The 12,699-nt window shown below is 60.1% G+C and overlaps 1 protein-coding gene and 1 long non-coding RNA gene across 2 annotated transcripts; one reads left to right on the top strand and one right to left on the bottom strand.

The window, feature by feature from the left end:
- Positions 1-1,594: 1,594 nt before the first annotated feature.
- Positions 1,595-9,188, top strand: ERF (ETS2 repressor factor). The gene is made up of 4 exons (XM_082710993.1): positions 1,595-1,752; positions 6,164-6,398; positions 6,784-6,899; positions 7,021-9,188. The coding sequence occupies exons 1-4, from the start codon at positions 1,731-1,733 to the stop codon at positions 8,319-8,321; spliced, it is 1,674 nt and encodes a 557-aa protein (XP_082567119.1). The 5' UTR covers positions 1,595-1,730; the 3' UTR covers positions 8,322-9,188.
- Positions 9,189-11,393: 2,205 nt separating this feature from the next.
- Positions 11,394-12,332, bottom strand: LOC309853160. The gene is made up of 2 exons (XR_014305542.1): positions 11,818-12,332; positions 11,394-11,595 (listed from the first exon to the last, which is right to left on the bottom strand). It is a non-coding gene; the product is annotated as an uncharacterized lncRNA (long non-coding RNA).
- Between the last annotated feature and the right edge of the window lie 367 nt (positions 12,333-12,699).

Genomic DNA, 12,699 nt, shown 5'->3' with positions numbered 1-12,699 from the left:
CTGATTTCCCCTCTGAGCCTCACCTTCTTAATCTGTAAATGGGGATAACAATAGTAACTTCCCTCTTTGGGATTTTGTGAGCATCAAATGACAAGATGCCCCAGACAATGCTTGGCCCAGTGCCTGGCACATCATGAGCACCAGGAATTCGGGAGCTGTTATAATAACAATGATGGCGATTATTATTGCTGGACCACACAGCTCCCAGAGGGTTACAATATCCGTGGGGGAGTTGCACTGGCCGTAGGCAAGGTTACATAATTCCCCAAGGAGATGATGCTTCCCTGGAGGCTTTGGTCTCTACGGAGGAAGAGGCTAGAGACTTCTTTGGCGATGGTGACAGACGGCTCTAATGCATCTAGGAACGCAATGTGGGTTGAAGACCTAAGGAGTCAGAGTCTGTTTTTTTCCTGCCCATCTTCTCAGTTTCAGTTTCTCTGAGCATCACCCCCCAGCCCCTGCATTATTCCCCTCCTTTGGTACCTCCCAGTCTTCTTTGAAACTCACTCCAGGCTCTGTCTGTGGGTATTGCTTGCTTCTATTTGCCCTCTTCCTACCCTGCTGCCGGCTCCAACTAGCCATCTGATCGCGCTGATTTCCTGTTTCCTGAAGCCTCAGGCTCCATCCATCCCTCCCTGCTACGGAGAACAGACTTAACACTGCCCTACGCACTGGCCTTCATCTTTAAACCCTACCTTCCTCTCTCCTGGCGATCCCCCAGTGCCCCCTGGGAACACATTTGTTCAGACTTTGGTCGCCCCCTCGCATCCTGGCCCCACCTCCGGAACCCCCGCGCTGGTGGTGGACGTGGGGGGTACTTCAGACACCAGCGTCGTCCTCAGGACAGCTGCAGCCTGGGGACAGAGTCGGGGGGATGCTCCAGAATGCGTTCTCTCTGGTCACTTCCTTCCCAGCTGGGGTTGGGGATATCTGGAAGACCCCATCCCCGGAGGAGCGGAGAGCACAGCCGCCTCCCCATTTCCGATGCTGGGAAATGCCTCCCATCCATTCCACCCCACCCCTGGACAGCTGCCCCCATTCAGGGTCAGGGCTGGGGGGAGGTGGGGGAAGAAGGGTAAAGCCAGGGTGGGAAATGTTGTGGTCTGGATCACCCTCCAAGATCTTGACCCCGCCCCCTGCAGTGAAGATTCTGGCCCCTCCCGAAAGGTCCAGGCTTTTCAAAAGTTTCTGACCCCCCCTCGATGACCACCTCCCCCCCACCCCCCTCCCCCGCCCTCTTACAAGCTCCCTAAACAAACTCTGGATTCTGCAGCAGGCAGGAGAGGAGGAGGGGCGGCAAGTCGCGAGTGCCGGGGACTTAAGTTATCTGCAGACTTGGAGCCTCGGAAAAGAGTCTTGACCCCCAGGACCCCATCCCACCCCCGCCCCCTCCTTCCTTCCTCCCCCGCCGCGCGGCCCCTTTAAGCCCAGAGCCGGCGGGTCCTCAGTGGCTGCGCGCCGGCGAGTGTGTGTGTGAGTGCGCGGGGAGGGGGCGGGCGCAGTGTCTCCATGGCGACGCGGCGGTGACGTCGCCGGCCGGGGGGCGTGGGCGTCCCGGCCCCGGAGTGCGATATTAACCCGGGAGGCGGCGGCGGGGAGGGGAGAGGCTCTGAGAGGCGAGGCCGGGTGAATCGCCGAGGGCGGCCCGACGGGCGCGGGACGGGACGGGGCAGCGCGGGCGCCGGGAGCTGCGGCCCGGAGTCGGGGCGCCTAGCCCCGGGCCCCCCAGCATGAAGACCCCGGCGGACACAGGTGGGGGCGGGGGCAGCACGTGTGGGGGAGACTTGTTGCCCCGGGAAACCAGGTGGAGAAACTTTGGGGGGGCTGGAGGGTTCCGGGGTAGCCCGAGTGATCCCTAGTTCTGGAGGGACCCCCGAGCACTCGAGACCTGTTGCTTCTTGTGGCACAAGCGAGGGGTGCTGCATGGGACCCCCCCAATTTCTGGGTCCGGGCGGAGTAGTGTGGGTGCTGCGAGTCCTGGTCCTCTCCCTGCTGGACCCCGAAAGCTGGGTTCTCGCCCACTCTCGGGATCACGGGGGTGGCGGGGTCCCTCCCCGCCGCTCTGTCACGTTGCACTCTGGGGGCCGGGACGTGTGCGGGGCGTGTGGGGGGGGGCTGTCCACGGGGCCCGCTATTCCCGGTTCCGCGCTGCGTGGTCCGGCCCATGACCTTCACCGCGGCGCGTGCCCCGCACCGGCTTAGCGGGGCATACGGGATGGTTTCTAGGAGGAGGGCGTGATTGGGGAGCCCAAGGCTCGGGGTCCGGGCTGCGCCGCCCCTCCCCCGCCCGTGTCCTCCGGCTCCTCCGGCTTCTCGCTCCCCCTCCCGCGCCGAGTCGCAAAGTTCCAAAGCGCAGCCCGAACGTTCGAAAAAGGAACTTTTTGTTTCCGACCTTAGAACGCGCGGCTTTAAGGTGGCTCCGGGGAGACCTGGGTACCCTCCTCCCGCGTCGCCGGGCCCCGGGGTTGAGGAGGGTGGGGAAGGTGGGGGGAGCTGCGGAGGCTCCCCCCTCGCCCCCCCCCCATCCAGCGCTTCTCTTTCAACCGGCCGTCTTTTCCCTCCGCCCCCCTCTTCCCCGCCAACTTGCTCCTCCTTAAGGGGCCAAGGTTCCCCAACCCCCTCCGTTGGCGGGCGGGGGGCAGCGGGATTAACCCCCCTCCCACTCGGACTTTCCCCCCTCCCCTCCCCCGCCGCCCCCGGGCTCGCGCGGGCTGGACTTTGCGCCGGAGCGCGCTGGGGGGAGGGGTCCCAGCCGCCCCCTACCCGTCTACCCCGTCGGAATCCGGCCTGGGGCGGGGACGGGGGAGGGGGAAGGGGGCCGGGCGCCGCTGTTCAAACTTGTTTCCTTCCCCCGGCGGCGGCCGCGGCTAGAGCTCCTGTGTGCGGGTGTGTGCCCCGACCGGCCCACCCACCCCGCCCCCCCCTCGCACGGCGGGTGGGGTCGGCTCTTAAAGGGCTCCGAACAGTGCTCCAGCGCCTGGGGATTGGAGACGAGGAGGGGGGCAGGGGGGTGGGGCAGGGGTGCGGAGTGCTGTAGGGTCAGTCACGTGCGTCCCACATACTCCCTGGCTCCCACAGGCTGTAGGGCCGCTGGGCCTTGGGGGCAGCAGGAGCCTCCTCGCCCGAGGAGGGGGCCTAGGCGCCCAGACAACCCCGCCTCGTCTTCCCTCCCTGCTTCGGGCCTTCTCCTGGTGGGACTGGCTGGGCCGCTCCCCTAACTCTGTCTTGGGGCCGAGCCGCGTGTGGGTTCTCCGGCTGGGGGAAGGGGCGGGGGCCTGGAACGGCTTCCCCATCGGTCCATCGGTGCGTCTGTCCGTATGCACACCCCTCTATCCGATCCTCCATCCCGGCCCCTCTTCTTTCTGCCGCGGCTCTTTCCCACTTCCTGTTTTCTTCCCGGCTCTGGCGCCACCGAGGGCTGCCTGGAGTGGGGGAGGTGGTTGGGCCCCCCAGAAGGTCGGCGTGTTCTTCCTCTACCACCACCCCTCCCTTCCGACCCCTATAGTCCCTTTAAAAAAAAGTTTGGCCAGTTACGTGAATTTGGGGGGTGCCCAGGAGTTCGCCCCCCCCACCCTTGGTTTCCAGTCTGTCTGTGAGAATCCCTACCCCGCCTCTGTGGGACCCAGGTGTGCCTTCTGGGACCCTGCCATCCCAACCCTTCCTGTCGGTCTGCTGCCACCTCTCCACCCTGTCTCAAAATGTCCTGAGCACCTCTCTCAGTGTCAGCTGCTTGCTCCCTGTTGCAGCAGCCCCCATGCTCCAGAGGTCCTGCTCCATGCAGGCCCGGTGGTTCCCTGTTGAAGCACGTGGACCCATACACAACACACACTCACACATGCTCCCCTTGCCCGTGCCTGGCTCCTGGCTCCTGGCTCCAAGGCCTGGGGAACAGAGCCCCATTGAGACACCCTGACGTCACCCCTGCTCTTCTTAGCCCCGCAAAGCCAGGAACAGGCCCTCATGTATGCTATGTCCAATGAGGAAAGCCGGGTTGGGGTGGACCTGGGAATGGGGAGGGTCCCTGCCTGGAGTGGGATCCAGCGTTCTAGCCACAGAGGGGGGCTTGGTCAGGGAAGGGGGGGGGCGGTTAAGAAGGTGGCCGGAATGCAGCTTGAGGCCTTTCCAGAGCCCCCCACCTCCCTTCCGAGTTCCCTTTGTGTTGCATGTAGTCTCTCTCTCACTCCTTCTCTTCTGCAAAGTTTATTTTTAGCCTCCTGCTCCCCCGCTCCCAGGACTGTCGCTGCACACACGTTGCCTGGTTACCGGGACAAGGAGGCTGGGGCTGGTGGGCTGGGAAGGGTGGCTTTAATTTTTGGGGGGGGAGGATGGAAGTCAGTATACCCCCCCAATTCCAGACTGCTGTCTCAGGGGCTTCCCCCCTCCCCCCCCAACACACACACTCCTGGGTGTGAGAGCCAGATTGAGGCTTAGGTGGGAGAAGCACAGAGCTTGGTGCCCTGAGTCGGGGAGGAGGTGTAGGAGCTTTTGGGAGGACTCAGAGGGTACGAGGAGCTAGTGACTTGGTAACTTGGGTTCCCAAGGGCCTTGGGGACCTGGATTCTCAAACGGGGTGAGAATAATGGGGTGAACACCTGGATTCCTGTAAGAGTGATGGGGTTATGGATGCTGGGTTCTATGGAAGGCATTGTCGGGGTCTGTCACTTCTAAATGGAGCAGGGCTGCTGGTGTAGGACTATGGGTCTGTGACCAGCTGGAGGGCTGGAGGTCGTATCCTTGGAGCCCTGAGGGGCTGGTTTGAGGCCAGGATTTCTGAATGGGGTAGGGACTGCCTGGGGAATGCTGGCCATCCCATTCTCCCCAAGGCCAGGGCTTAGGAAGCTGGGTCACTGTAGGGAACAGAGTCAGTTCTGGAATAAGAAGGGGTGGTCCCTGTGGGAGCAACTGTTGAGCCTCCATGTCCCCAAGGGGAAGGATCCCCTGTTGGAGTCCAGACTGCGGTGGAGTCTGAGGGGGGTTCACCATTGGCTCAGGCCCGGTTGGTACCTGCTTGAGCTGGGGCTTGATCCGGGGCCCAGGAGCCAGAGGCTCACCGGGCAGCCTGAGACTTGGGACCCCGCCCATCCTTAGCTGTCTATACCTTGGTCTTCTCCCTCTGGTGGCACCAGAGCCCCTGCCTTGCCTCCCCCTCCTTCTCTTCCTCCCCTTTCCTCCTCCCACCCCTCCATTACCGGCTGCCTAGTGCTGAATTATTGATGGCCCCTGATTACCCGGGGGTTTGGGAAATGACAACCGCAGCCCCCCCACACCCCCCCAGGCTGGCCACCCCCTCCAGGGACCAGCCAGCCCACCACCAACCTCTACCCAAGGTTAATGCTGGGGGCGGGTAGGCAGGTGGGCAGGGAAGAAGCTGAGGATGAGAAGGCAGAAGGGGGAACTGGCTGCAGCATTGCCTGCTCAGCCTCCCAGCCTGGGCTGGGGCCTTCCAGCCAGGTTGTGTCCATGTGCCTGGGTCCCGGGAGTGCAGTGCAACACAGAGGGGCTGGGGCTTGTGGGGGGGCCTCTCTCAGACAGTCTGGGTTTCACTCTCCAGGGAAGACAGAAGCCTCTGTGTGTGCAAGCGCTGACCTCATCGTCAACCAGCCACCCAACCCCTCCTGGTCCTTTTAAGAAAAAAAAAAAAAAAAAATCATCGAGTCCTGGGGTGGGAGTAAGGCTCTGGCAGGTTTTGGGAGGGAGACAGTGTTATGTTCTCAGGAGGGGACTGGAGCTGTGGGGTGAGTTGGGGGAGGGGTATAACTGCCCCTGAATGGGAGTTGGGGTTGGGGGGGGGCTCTCCCCAACCCGCTGGCCACGTGTGCCCCTTCCTGCCCCTCCCCCCACTGGCAGCCCTGCCCGCTGGCCTGGCTTGGTGCCTGGCCCCCTGGCACTGGCCCCGGGACCCGCCGCCGACGGTTTCCTGTTTCTCCCGGTGTCGCTGGAGCAGGCTCCAGCTTCCCTCCCCACCCCACCCCCCCAAGCTCCCGTCTAGCCCCCTCACACACAGACACATACTGTCTCCTTCTAAGTCGGGTCCTGACTTGGCGGAGGGGAGATGGATTTCCCCAAGTGGAGGGTGGGGTAGGAGGGTGGACCCTGGGAGGGGACCCAGAGCCTTGGACTTGGCGTCCTGACCCGGGGCCACTCCCCTGCCTCCCGTCCCCAGGGTTTGCCTTCCCGGACTGGGCCTACAAGCCGGAGTCGTCCCCTGGTTCGAGGCAGATCCAGCTGTGGCACTTTATCCTGGAGCTGCTGCGGAAGGAGGAGTATCAGGGGGTCATCGCCTGGCAGGGGGACTACGGGGAATTCGTCATCAAGGACCCCGATGAAGTGGCTCGGCTCTGGGGCGTCCGCAAGTGCAAACCTCAGATGAATTATGACAAGCTGAGCCGGGCCCTGCGGTGAGGAGAGGCAGAAGCCCCTGGGCAGATTTGGCTAGCCCCCACTGTTTGGGGAGCCTGTAGCCCATGGGAATAGGCTTTGGGTTTGATCCTCTGCCAAATTGTAGCTGTGTGACCACGGATGGGCAAGTCCCAAGCCTGCACTGAACGCCTCTGTCCCATAGAGGTGTCCTAAGGGGAGAGATTGCAGTCCTGGGTGTGGTCTCTAGTCTGGCCCTAGACCTGAGAGGAGAGCTAGTTCCATTCCTCCTGCTGCTTGGTTTCTCTCAGGTGGACCAGGGTTCTTAGTCCCTCTTGGTGAACTGCACTGGACTCCCTGGTCAAGGAACAGGGTCTAGACTGGGGTCCCGTGTCACCAATGATCCCATGTGTTCTGCGCCCACAGCTATTATTACAACAAACGCATACTGCACAAGACCAAGGGGAAACGGTTCACCTACAAGTTCAACTTCAACAAACTGGTGCTGGTTAATTACCCTTTCATCGATGTGGGGTTGGCTGGTGAGTTACTGTGGCTGGCGGCGGGGCCTCAGATGGAGGAAGGCGGGAATCTGTCTCTGGGTTCCTCATGGGCCAGGGGGCTTGGCATGGGCATTGACAAGACATCTTCCCTCTTCTGCAGGGGGTGCAGTGCCCCAGAGTGCCCCGCCAGTGCCGTCAGGTGGCAGCCACTTCCGCTTCCCTCCCTCAACGCCCTCCGAGGTGCTGTCCCCCACCGAGGACCCCCGCTCACCACCGGCCTGTTCTTCATCCTCATCCTCCCTCTTCTCTGCTGTGGTGGCCCGACGCCTGGGTCGAGGCTCAGTCAGTGACTGTAGTGATGGCACATCAGAGCTGGAAGAGCCGCTGGGAGAGGACCCCCGGGCCCGACCGCCAGGCCCTCCAGAGCTGGGGGCTTTCCGCGGGCCCCCATTGGCACGCCTGCCCCATGACCCTGGCGTCTTTCGCGTCTACCCCCGGCCCCGGGGTGGCCCTGAACCCCTGAGCCCCTTTCCTGTGTCGCCTCTGGCCGGGCCTGGCTCCCTTCTACCCCCTCAGCTCTCGCCGGCTCTGCCGATGACACCCACTCACCTGGCCTACACTCCCTCACCCACGCTGAGCCCGATGTACCCCAGTGGTGGCGGGGGCCCCAGCGGCTCAGGGGGAGGCTCCCACTTCTCCTTTAGCCCTGAGGACATGAAACGGTACCTGCAGGCCCACACCCAAAGCGTCTACAACTACCACCTCAGTCCCCGCGCCTTCCTGCACTACCCTGGGCTGGTGGTGCCCCAGCCCCAGCGCCCTGACAAGTGCCCGCTACCGCCCATGGCGCCCGAGACCCCACCAGTCCCCTCCTCGGCCTCGTCCTCCTCTTCCTCCTCTTCCTCTCCATTCAAGTTTAAGCTCCAGCCGCCCCCGCTGGGACGCAGGCAGCGGGCTGCTGGGGAGAAGGCTCCAGCAGGTGCTGACAAGAGCAGTGGCATTGGCATTGGCGGGGTCAGCAGCGCAGGTGGGCTGGCGGAGGGCGCCGGGGCACTGGCCCCACCCCCGCCGCCTCTGCCACCTCAGATCAAGGTGGAGCCCATCTCGGAAGGCGAGTCGGAGGAAGTGGAGGTGACTGATATCAGCGATGAGGATGAGGAAGACGGGGAGGTGTTCAAGACCCCTCGCGCCCCACCTGCACCCCCCAAGCCGGAGCCTGGCGAAGCACCCGGGGCAGCCCAGTGTATGCCTCTCAAGCTGCGCTTTAAGCGACGCTGGAGTGAAGACTGTCGCTTGGAGGGGGGTGGGGGCCCCGCTGGGGGTCTGGAGGATGAGGGTGAGGACAAGAAGGTGCGTGGGGAGGGGCCCGGGGAGGCCGGGGGACCCCTCACCCCGAGGCGCGTGAGCTCTGACCTCCAGCATGCTACAGCCCAGCTCTCTCTGGAGCATCGAGATTCCTGAGGGCTGTGGGCAGGGGGCCCCAGTCCCCCCACCTCCCATGCTTCTTTTGCTGCCTTAACCCCCCACCAAGTCCTGGAGGTGAGGACGGCTCTCTGGTGTCATCCCTGTTTCCTCCCTTTTCCTGCCCCATGTTTTGTATAAAACTTTTAATTTCTTTTTTTTTAATGGTGAGGGTGGGTGGGTTCCCAGGCTGGGGGCTTCCCCTATCTGTGGGTATCTAAGCTCCAGGCAAAGTGGGGGTGGGGGGAGGGGAGTTGAGGGGGCCACCTCCATACTGGGGAATTTATATTTGAGCTGAGGCGCTGGCCTCAATGCCCAGGAACGTTTTTTTATTACAATCGCTTAGGAAGTAAAAGCCTTGTCTCCCTCCCTATTCTCTGCCTCCTGTCCCTGTCCCTTTCCACTCCCGGCCATCTTCAGCCCCGATCCTGCCTTCCCTGCCCCTCCAGGGGCCCTGAGTGCCTGGGTTTCTCATACCCCACAGGGTTGCAGCAGGGGAGGGAGGGACATTTTTATGATGAACCAAAAATTCCATGTTGGGGGGTGGGGGGCAGAGGAAGGGGAGGGGTGTCGCCCATAGGCCACAAATCTCTACAAGTGCCTGCTATCCCTCTCCCACTCCCTACCCCAGCACTGGTCCAACCCCTTCACCCCCAGCTGCTCCTAGGACTAGCCCATAGGCAGGCGGGTGGGGGGGTGGGAAGGGGGTGCCCTGAAACCAAACTGGAAGCCCCCTCTGCCTCCTAGCTGGGGCCCCTGGGGTGGGGGTCTGTGGTCAAGCCTTATTCTGTATTGGGGATGGGAGGGAGGGAAGTTGGGGGGCTGCTGGAGAATGTATTCAAAACAATAAAACTTTGGGCCTTTGGATGTGGTGATTTGTCCTGGGTGCTGGGAAAACCACCAGGAGGTCGCAGTCATTGATTGTGAAAGACAGGCGCCTAGACTGCTGCTCCAGTGGCTTTATGGCCAAAGGGTCTAATCCCCATCCGAATAGGTCCAATCCAGGCCTGGGAAGTGATCGGACCCTCAGGGGGACGATAACCCCCAGGGCCTGATGGTAAAGGTCTGAGGCATCTGCTGGCCCTGTGATAGCTCCCCTGTTCCGGTGGGGATCAGCCAGTCCTTGGAACCATGCTATTTCCCCTGCTCTTTGGATCATCAGAACTGCTTTGCCTTTCTGCTGATTTGTGTTCAGTCAGTGTTCTCGTAACCTGGAACTTTGGCAACAGCCCTGCAGGGTCACTTGAAATGTAGGCCTTCCAGAGTTCCTTATTGGTCCTTCTGTCAAACCTAGGGAACTGTCCTCCACCAGCAAGTTGAGAAGAGACAGGCTTAATTCTGGTTGCTCCTGGTTGGCTTGCTGGGGACCCAGTACCTGATGCCAGGTTGGCTGCAGTGCCGTATCTCCCACAACCAGCAAGGTGGGGGCCGGTGGCTCAGTCAAAGGACTTGCTCAAGGCCCTAAGCCCAGGCAGGACACGAAATGAGGTCCGTTTCTGAAGTCCATGTTCTTTTGACAACACCTTTGACTCCTAAGGCCAGGATGGCTGGCTCTAGATATGGTCTCCAGATCATAGGCTCTGGAAGTTGAGCTTGTAAAGCCAGCAGCTCAAACTGGAGAGCTTGATTCAGGGATGAAAGAATCGGGAGGAATTCTAGCTGAAAGCTGTCATTAGGAAAAGCCCAACCCCTTCAAGTGCACTTGAGGTGCAGGAGGCCCAGAGAGGGGAATGAGTTTCCCTAAGGCCACACAGCTAAGAAATGGAGTGGGAATTGAGGACTCAGGTCTGTTGAACTGGCTTCACGGAGAAACCACTCTGCGCAGCCCTGAGGGAGAAGGAACTGGCAGCTCCTATCTATGCAGGCTTCACCCTCATTTCCTGCCAGCCAAGGGTGGGTGGTCCCAGATGATGTTGATTGGCAGTAAAGAGGATCCAGGGCTGGGGTACTGGCAGGAAACCGAGGCTCCCTTGGCAGCCTGTGGGCAACTGCTCCCTCTCCTGGGTGATGTAAGTCACTCCCTGGGGTGGGGGCCACTGGGCTATTTCTGGAAGTTGGGATGAGGCATGTCTCCTGGCAACAGAGAAGCAACGGAGTTGGTGGTGGTGGTGTGATGGAGAAAGGGGGATGTTATCACTGGGGGAAGGAGGGAGGACCCGGACTAGTAGTCTTAGGCTGATTCCAGTGCCTTCAGAGCACCTCCAACCAGGTCTAGTATGGATTAAAAACTGCTCAGCTCCAGAACTGCTTTCCAGGTCAGACCAGAGCAGAGCCAGGCTTGTTGCCCCATTCTGATCTAGTGCGATGTCACAGGTGGCATCCCGTTTTGAAAACTCCAGCTGTCCTCCAATCTTTAATGACTCACCTAAGCCTATTCGGTTTCTGCAAGACCACACCCTTGCTCCCTTCTACACTCCAGGATCGCTGATTCCAAATAGGGAGCCCTTTATAGAGCTCACGACACTCCATCAATTAATTCAACCTTTCAGAGACTCTCTTCATGCCTATAATCCCCAGCATTGCCCTCCTCCAGCCCCCCAGTCCCCTGAAGCTCCTTCCTGATGGTTTTTAAACATCGCTTACCCCTTTGGGTCCCTCAGAGATCCCACAGACCTTTTAAAAACGCTCCAAATCCCCTGTGACTTCTCCACTGGTCCCCAGGAAGATCCCTTGACCTCTCCACGGACTCCCCTGAACACCTCCTGACCCCCACAGACCCCTCATAGACACTTACAATCTGCCCTAGCACCCCTCAACAAATGTTCTCACGCCTGCAAACATCCTGGTAAGATTCCCTCAGGCGGTTGCCCTCAGACTCCCACCGACCCCAGTCCCCTCGTGGCGGTTGCCCACGAGCTGTACACTGCGCGCATCCCGTGAGTTTTGTCCGTTAAGTAACCGCCCCATCCCGCCCCCTGCTCTGCTGCCCTTTTGGGCCTTGTTGGTCCCGGGTATGATTTCCCAGGTTTGAGGATTGACTCAGATTTTTGCTTTTCATCTCTGAGCTGCCGTCAGAGGGCAGCAACCACCATTTGGCTGAAAAACTACAACTCCCAGAAACACCCGCTCTCTACTGTTCCGAATGCACCCGCATTTATTGAAAAGGGAGCGGAAGTATGTCCGCGCTTTGCCTTTTGGTTAATGTAGTCCGAGAAAGCTTCGGCCTTCCAGGCGAGACTGTCTGCAGGCCCCAGCGGGGGCGGGGGAGGGGGAGGGTGTCTTGTGGGTCCGCTGGGAATTGCAGTCAGTCCCAGTGGACGAGACTTTCTTCAGGCTTCAGAAAGGGCAGGACAGTTAGTATGAACAGAGATTCAGATTAAAATTAAGTCTAGAGACTCCATTTCCCATTATTCTACAAGGCGGGGGTGGGCTGAAGATGATTTCATTCTAGTTCTAAGGATTTCCGGGAGAGAGAGAGAGAGACAGACAGACACACACACACACACACACACACACGAACTCCGTTTCCCAGCGTCCTTTGGGGATAGTGTCTTACCCGGTATTAATCGATAAATAGGGCGACCTAGTCCGCGCACAAAACCCGAGACTACTCTCAACAGCGGGCTTCCTTGTTTGGGGCCTCCTGGATCCTGTAAACTTAGGAAGCGGAGGACGCAAAAGGCTGAAAGGGGATTCAAAACAAATTTTGTCCTCACCCTTTTAATACCCGTCTCAGCTTCTTGGTGCAGCCCACGTTGGCAGAAAAAGCTGGAATGTATTTGAAGCATATTGTTCTGTGAGACCACCGGGAACTTTGTTCCCCAAATTGTTTGTGGGTGACATTTCCTTCCTGATTTTGGAAACTTGGAACTTGGAATGTTTGGACACCATTTTCTTGCGGCTCCTGATCAATTTTAGCTTTTTCTTGGGGCCTGGGGAGGGGAAGGAGGCGTTGAACACTCTGCAGTCTCCCCCAAGGGACTGATGTCTTTCACCTCTGGCTCACGCTTTCCCAAAAGCACCGATTGAACTTCACTTCCCAGCAAGCCTCTGCAGCCGCGTCTCAGAAAGAAAGGGTCAGCATGCGGGGGGACTATTACCCAACATGCTCAGGCTCCTGGTAGATTTCCTCCCCGTCAAATGGAGAGGCTGCCTTGAACTCCATTTCCCAGAAGACACAAAGGCTCGCTGCAGCAACTACTCTGAAGCCTTGGTGTTGACTACATTTCCCAGCAGGGACATAGGAGGGCGGAGGAACGCCGTACCTTCCTATTCTATTTCTTAGCCTATCTCCGTAATTGCAGTGTCCTCTTGGGGCTTGGGGAGCACATGGGACTCCATTTCCCGGCATGCTTTGGAAGTCGCGTTACACCTGCAATGCGGTGAGGGCGTGGCGACGACTCCGTTTCCCGACTTGCCTCACGGCCCGATAGCTGCG

The sequence above is a fragment of the Mustela nivalis genome, assembly GCF_964662115.1.
Source record: "Mustela nivalis genome assembly, chromosome: 18".
NCBI lineage: Eukaryota > Metazoa > Chordata > Mammalia > Carnivora > Mustelidae > Mustela > Mustela nivalis.
Note: the sequence above shows the minus strand (reverse complement) of the source record. Positions and strands in the feature narration are given on the sequence as shown.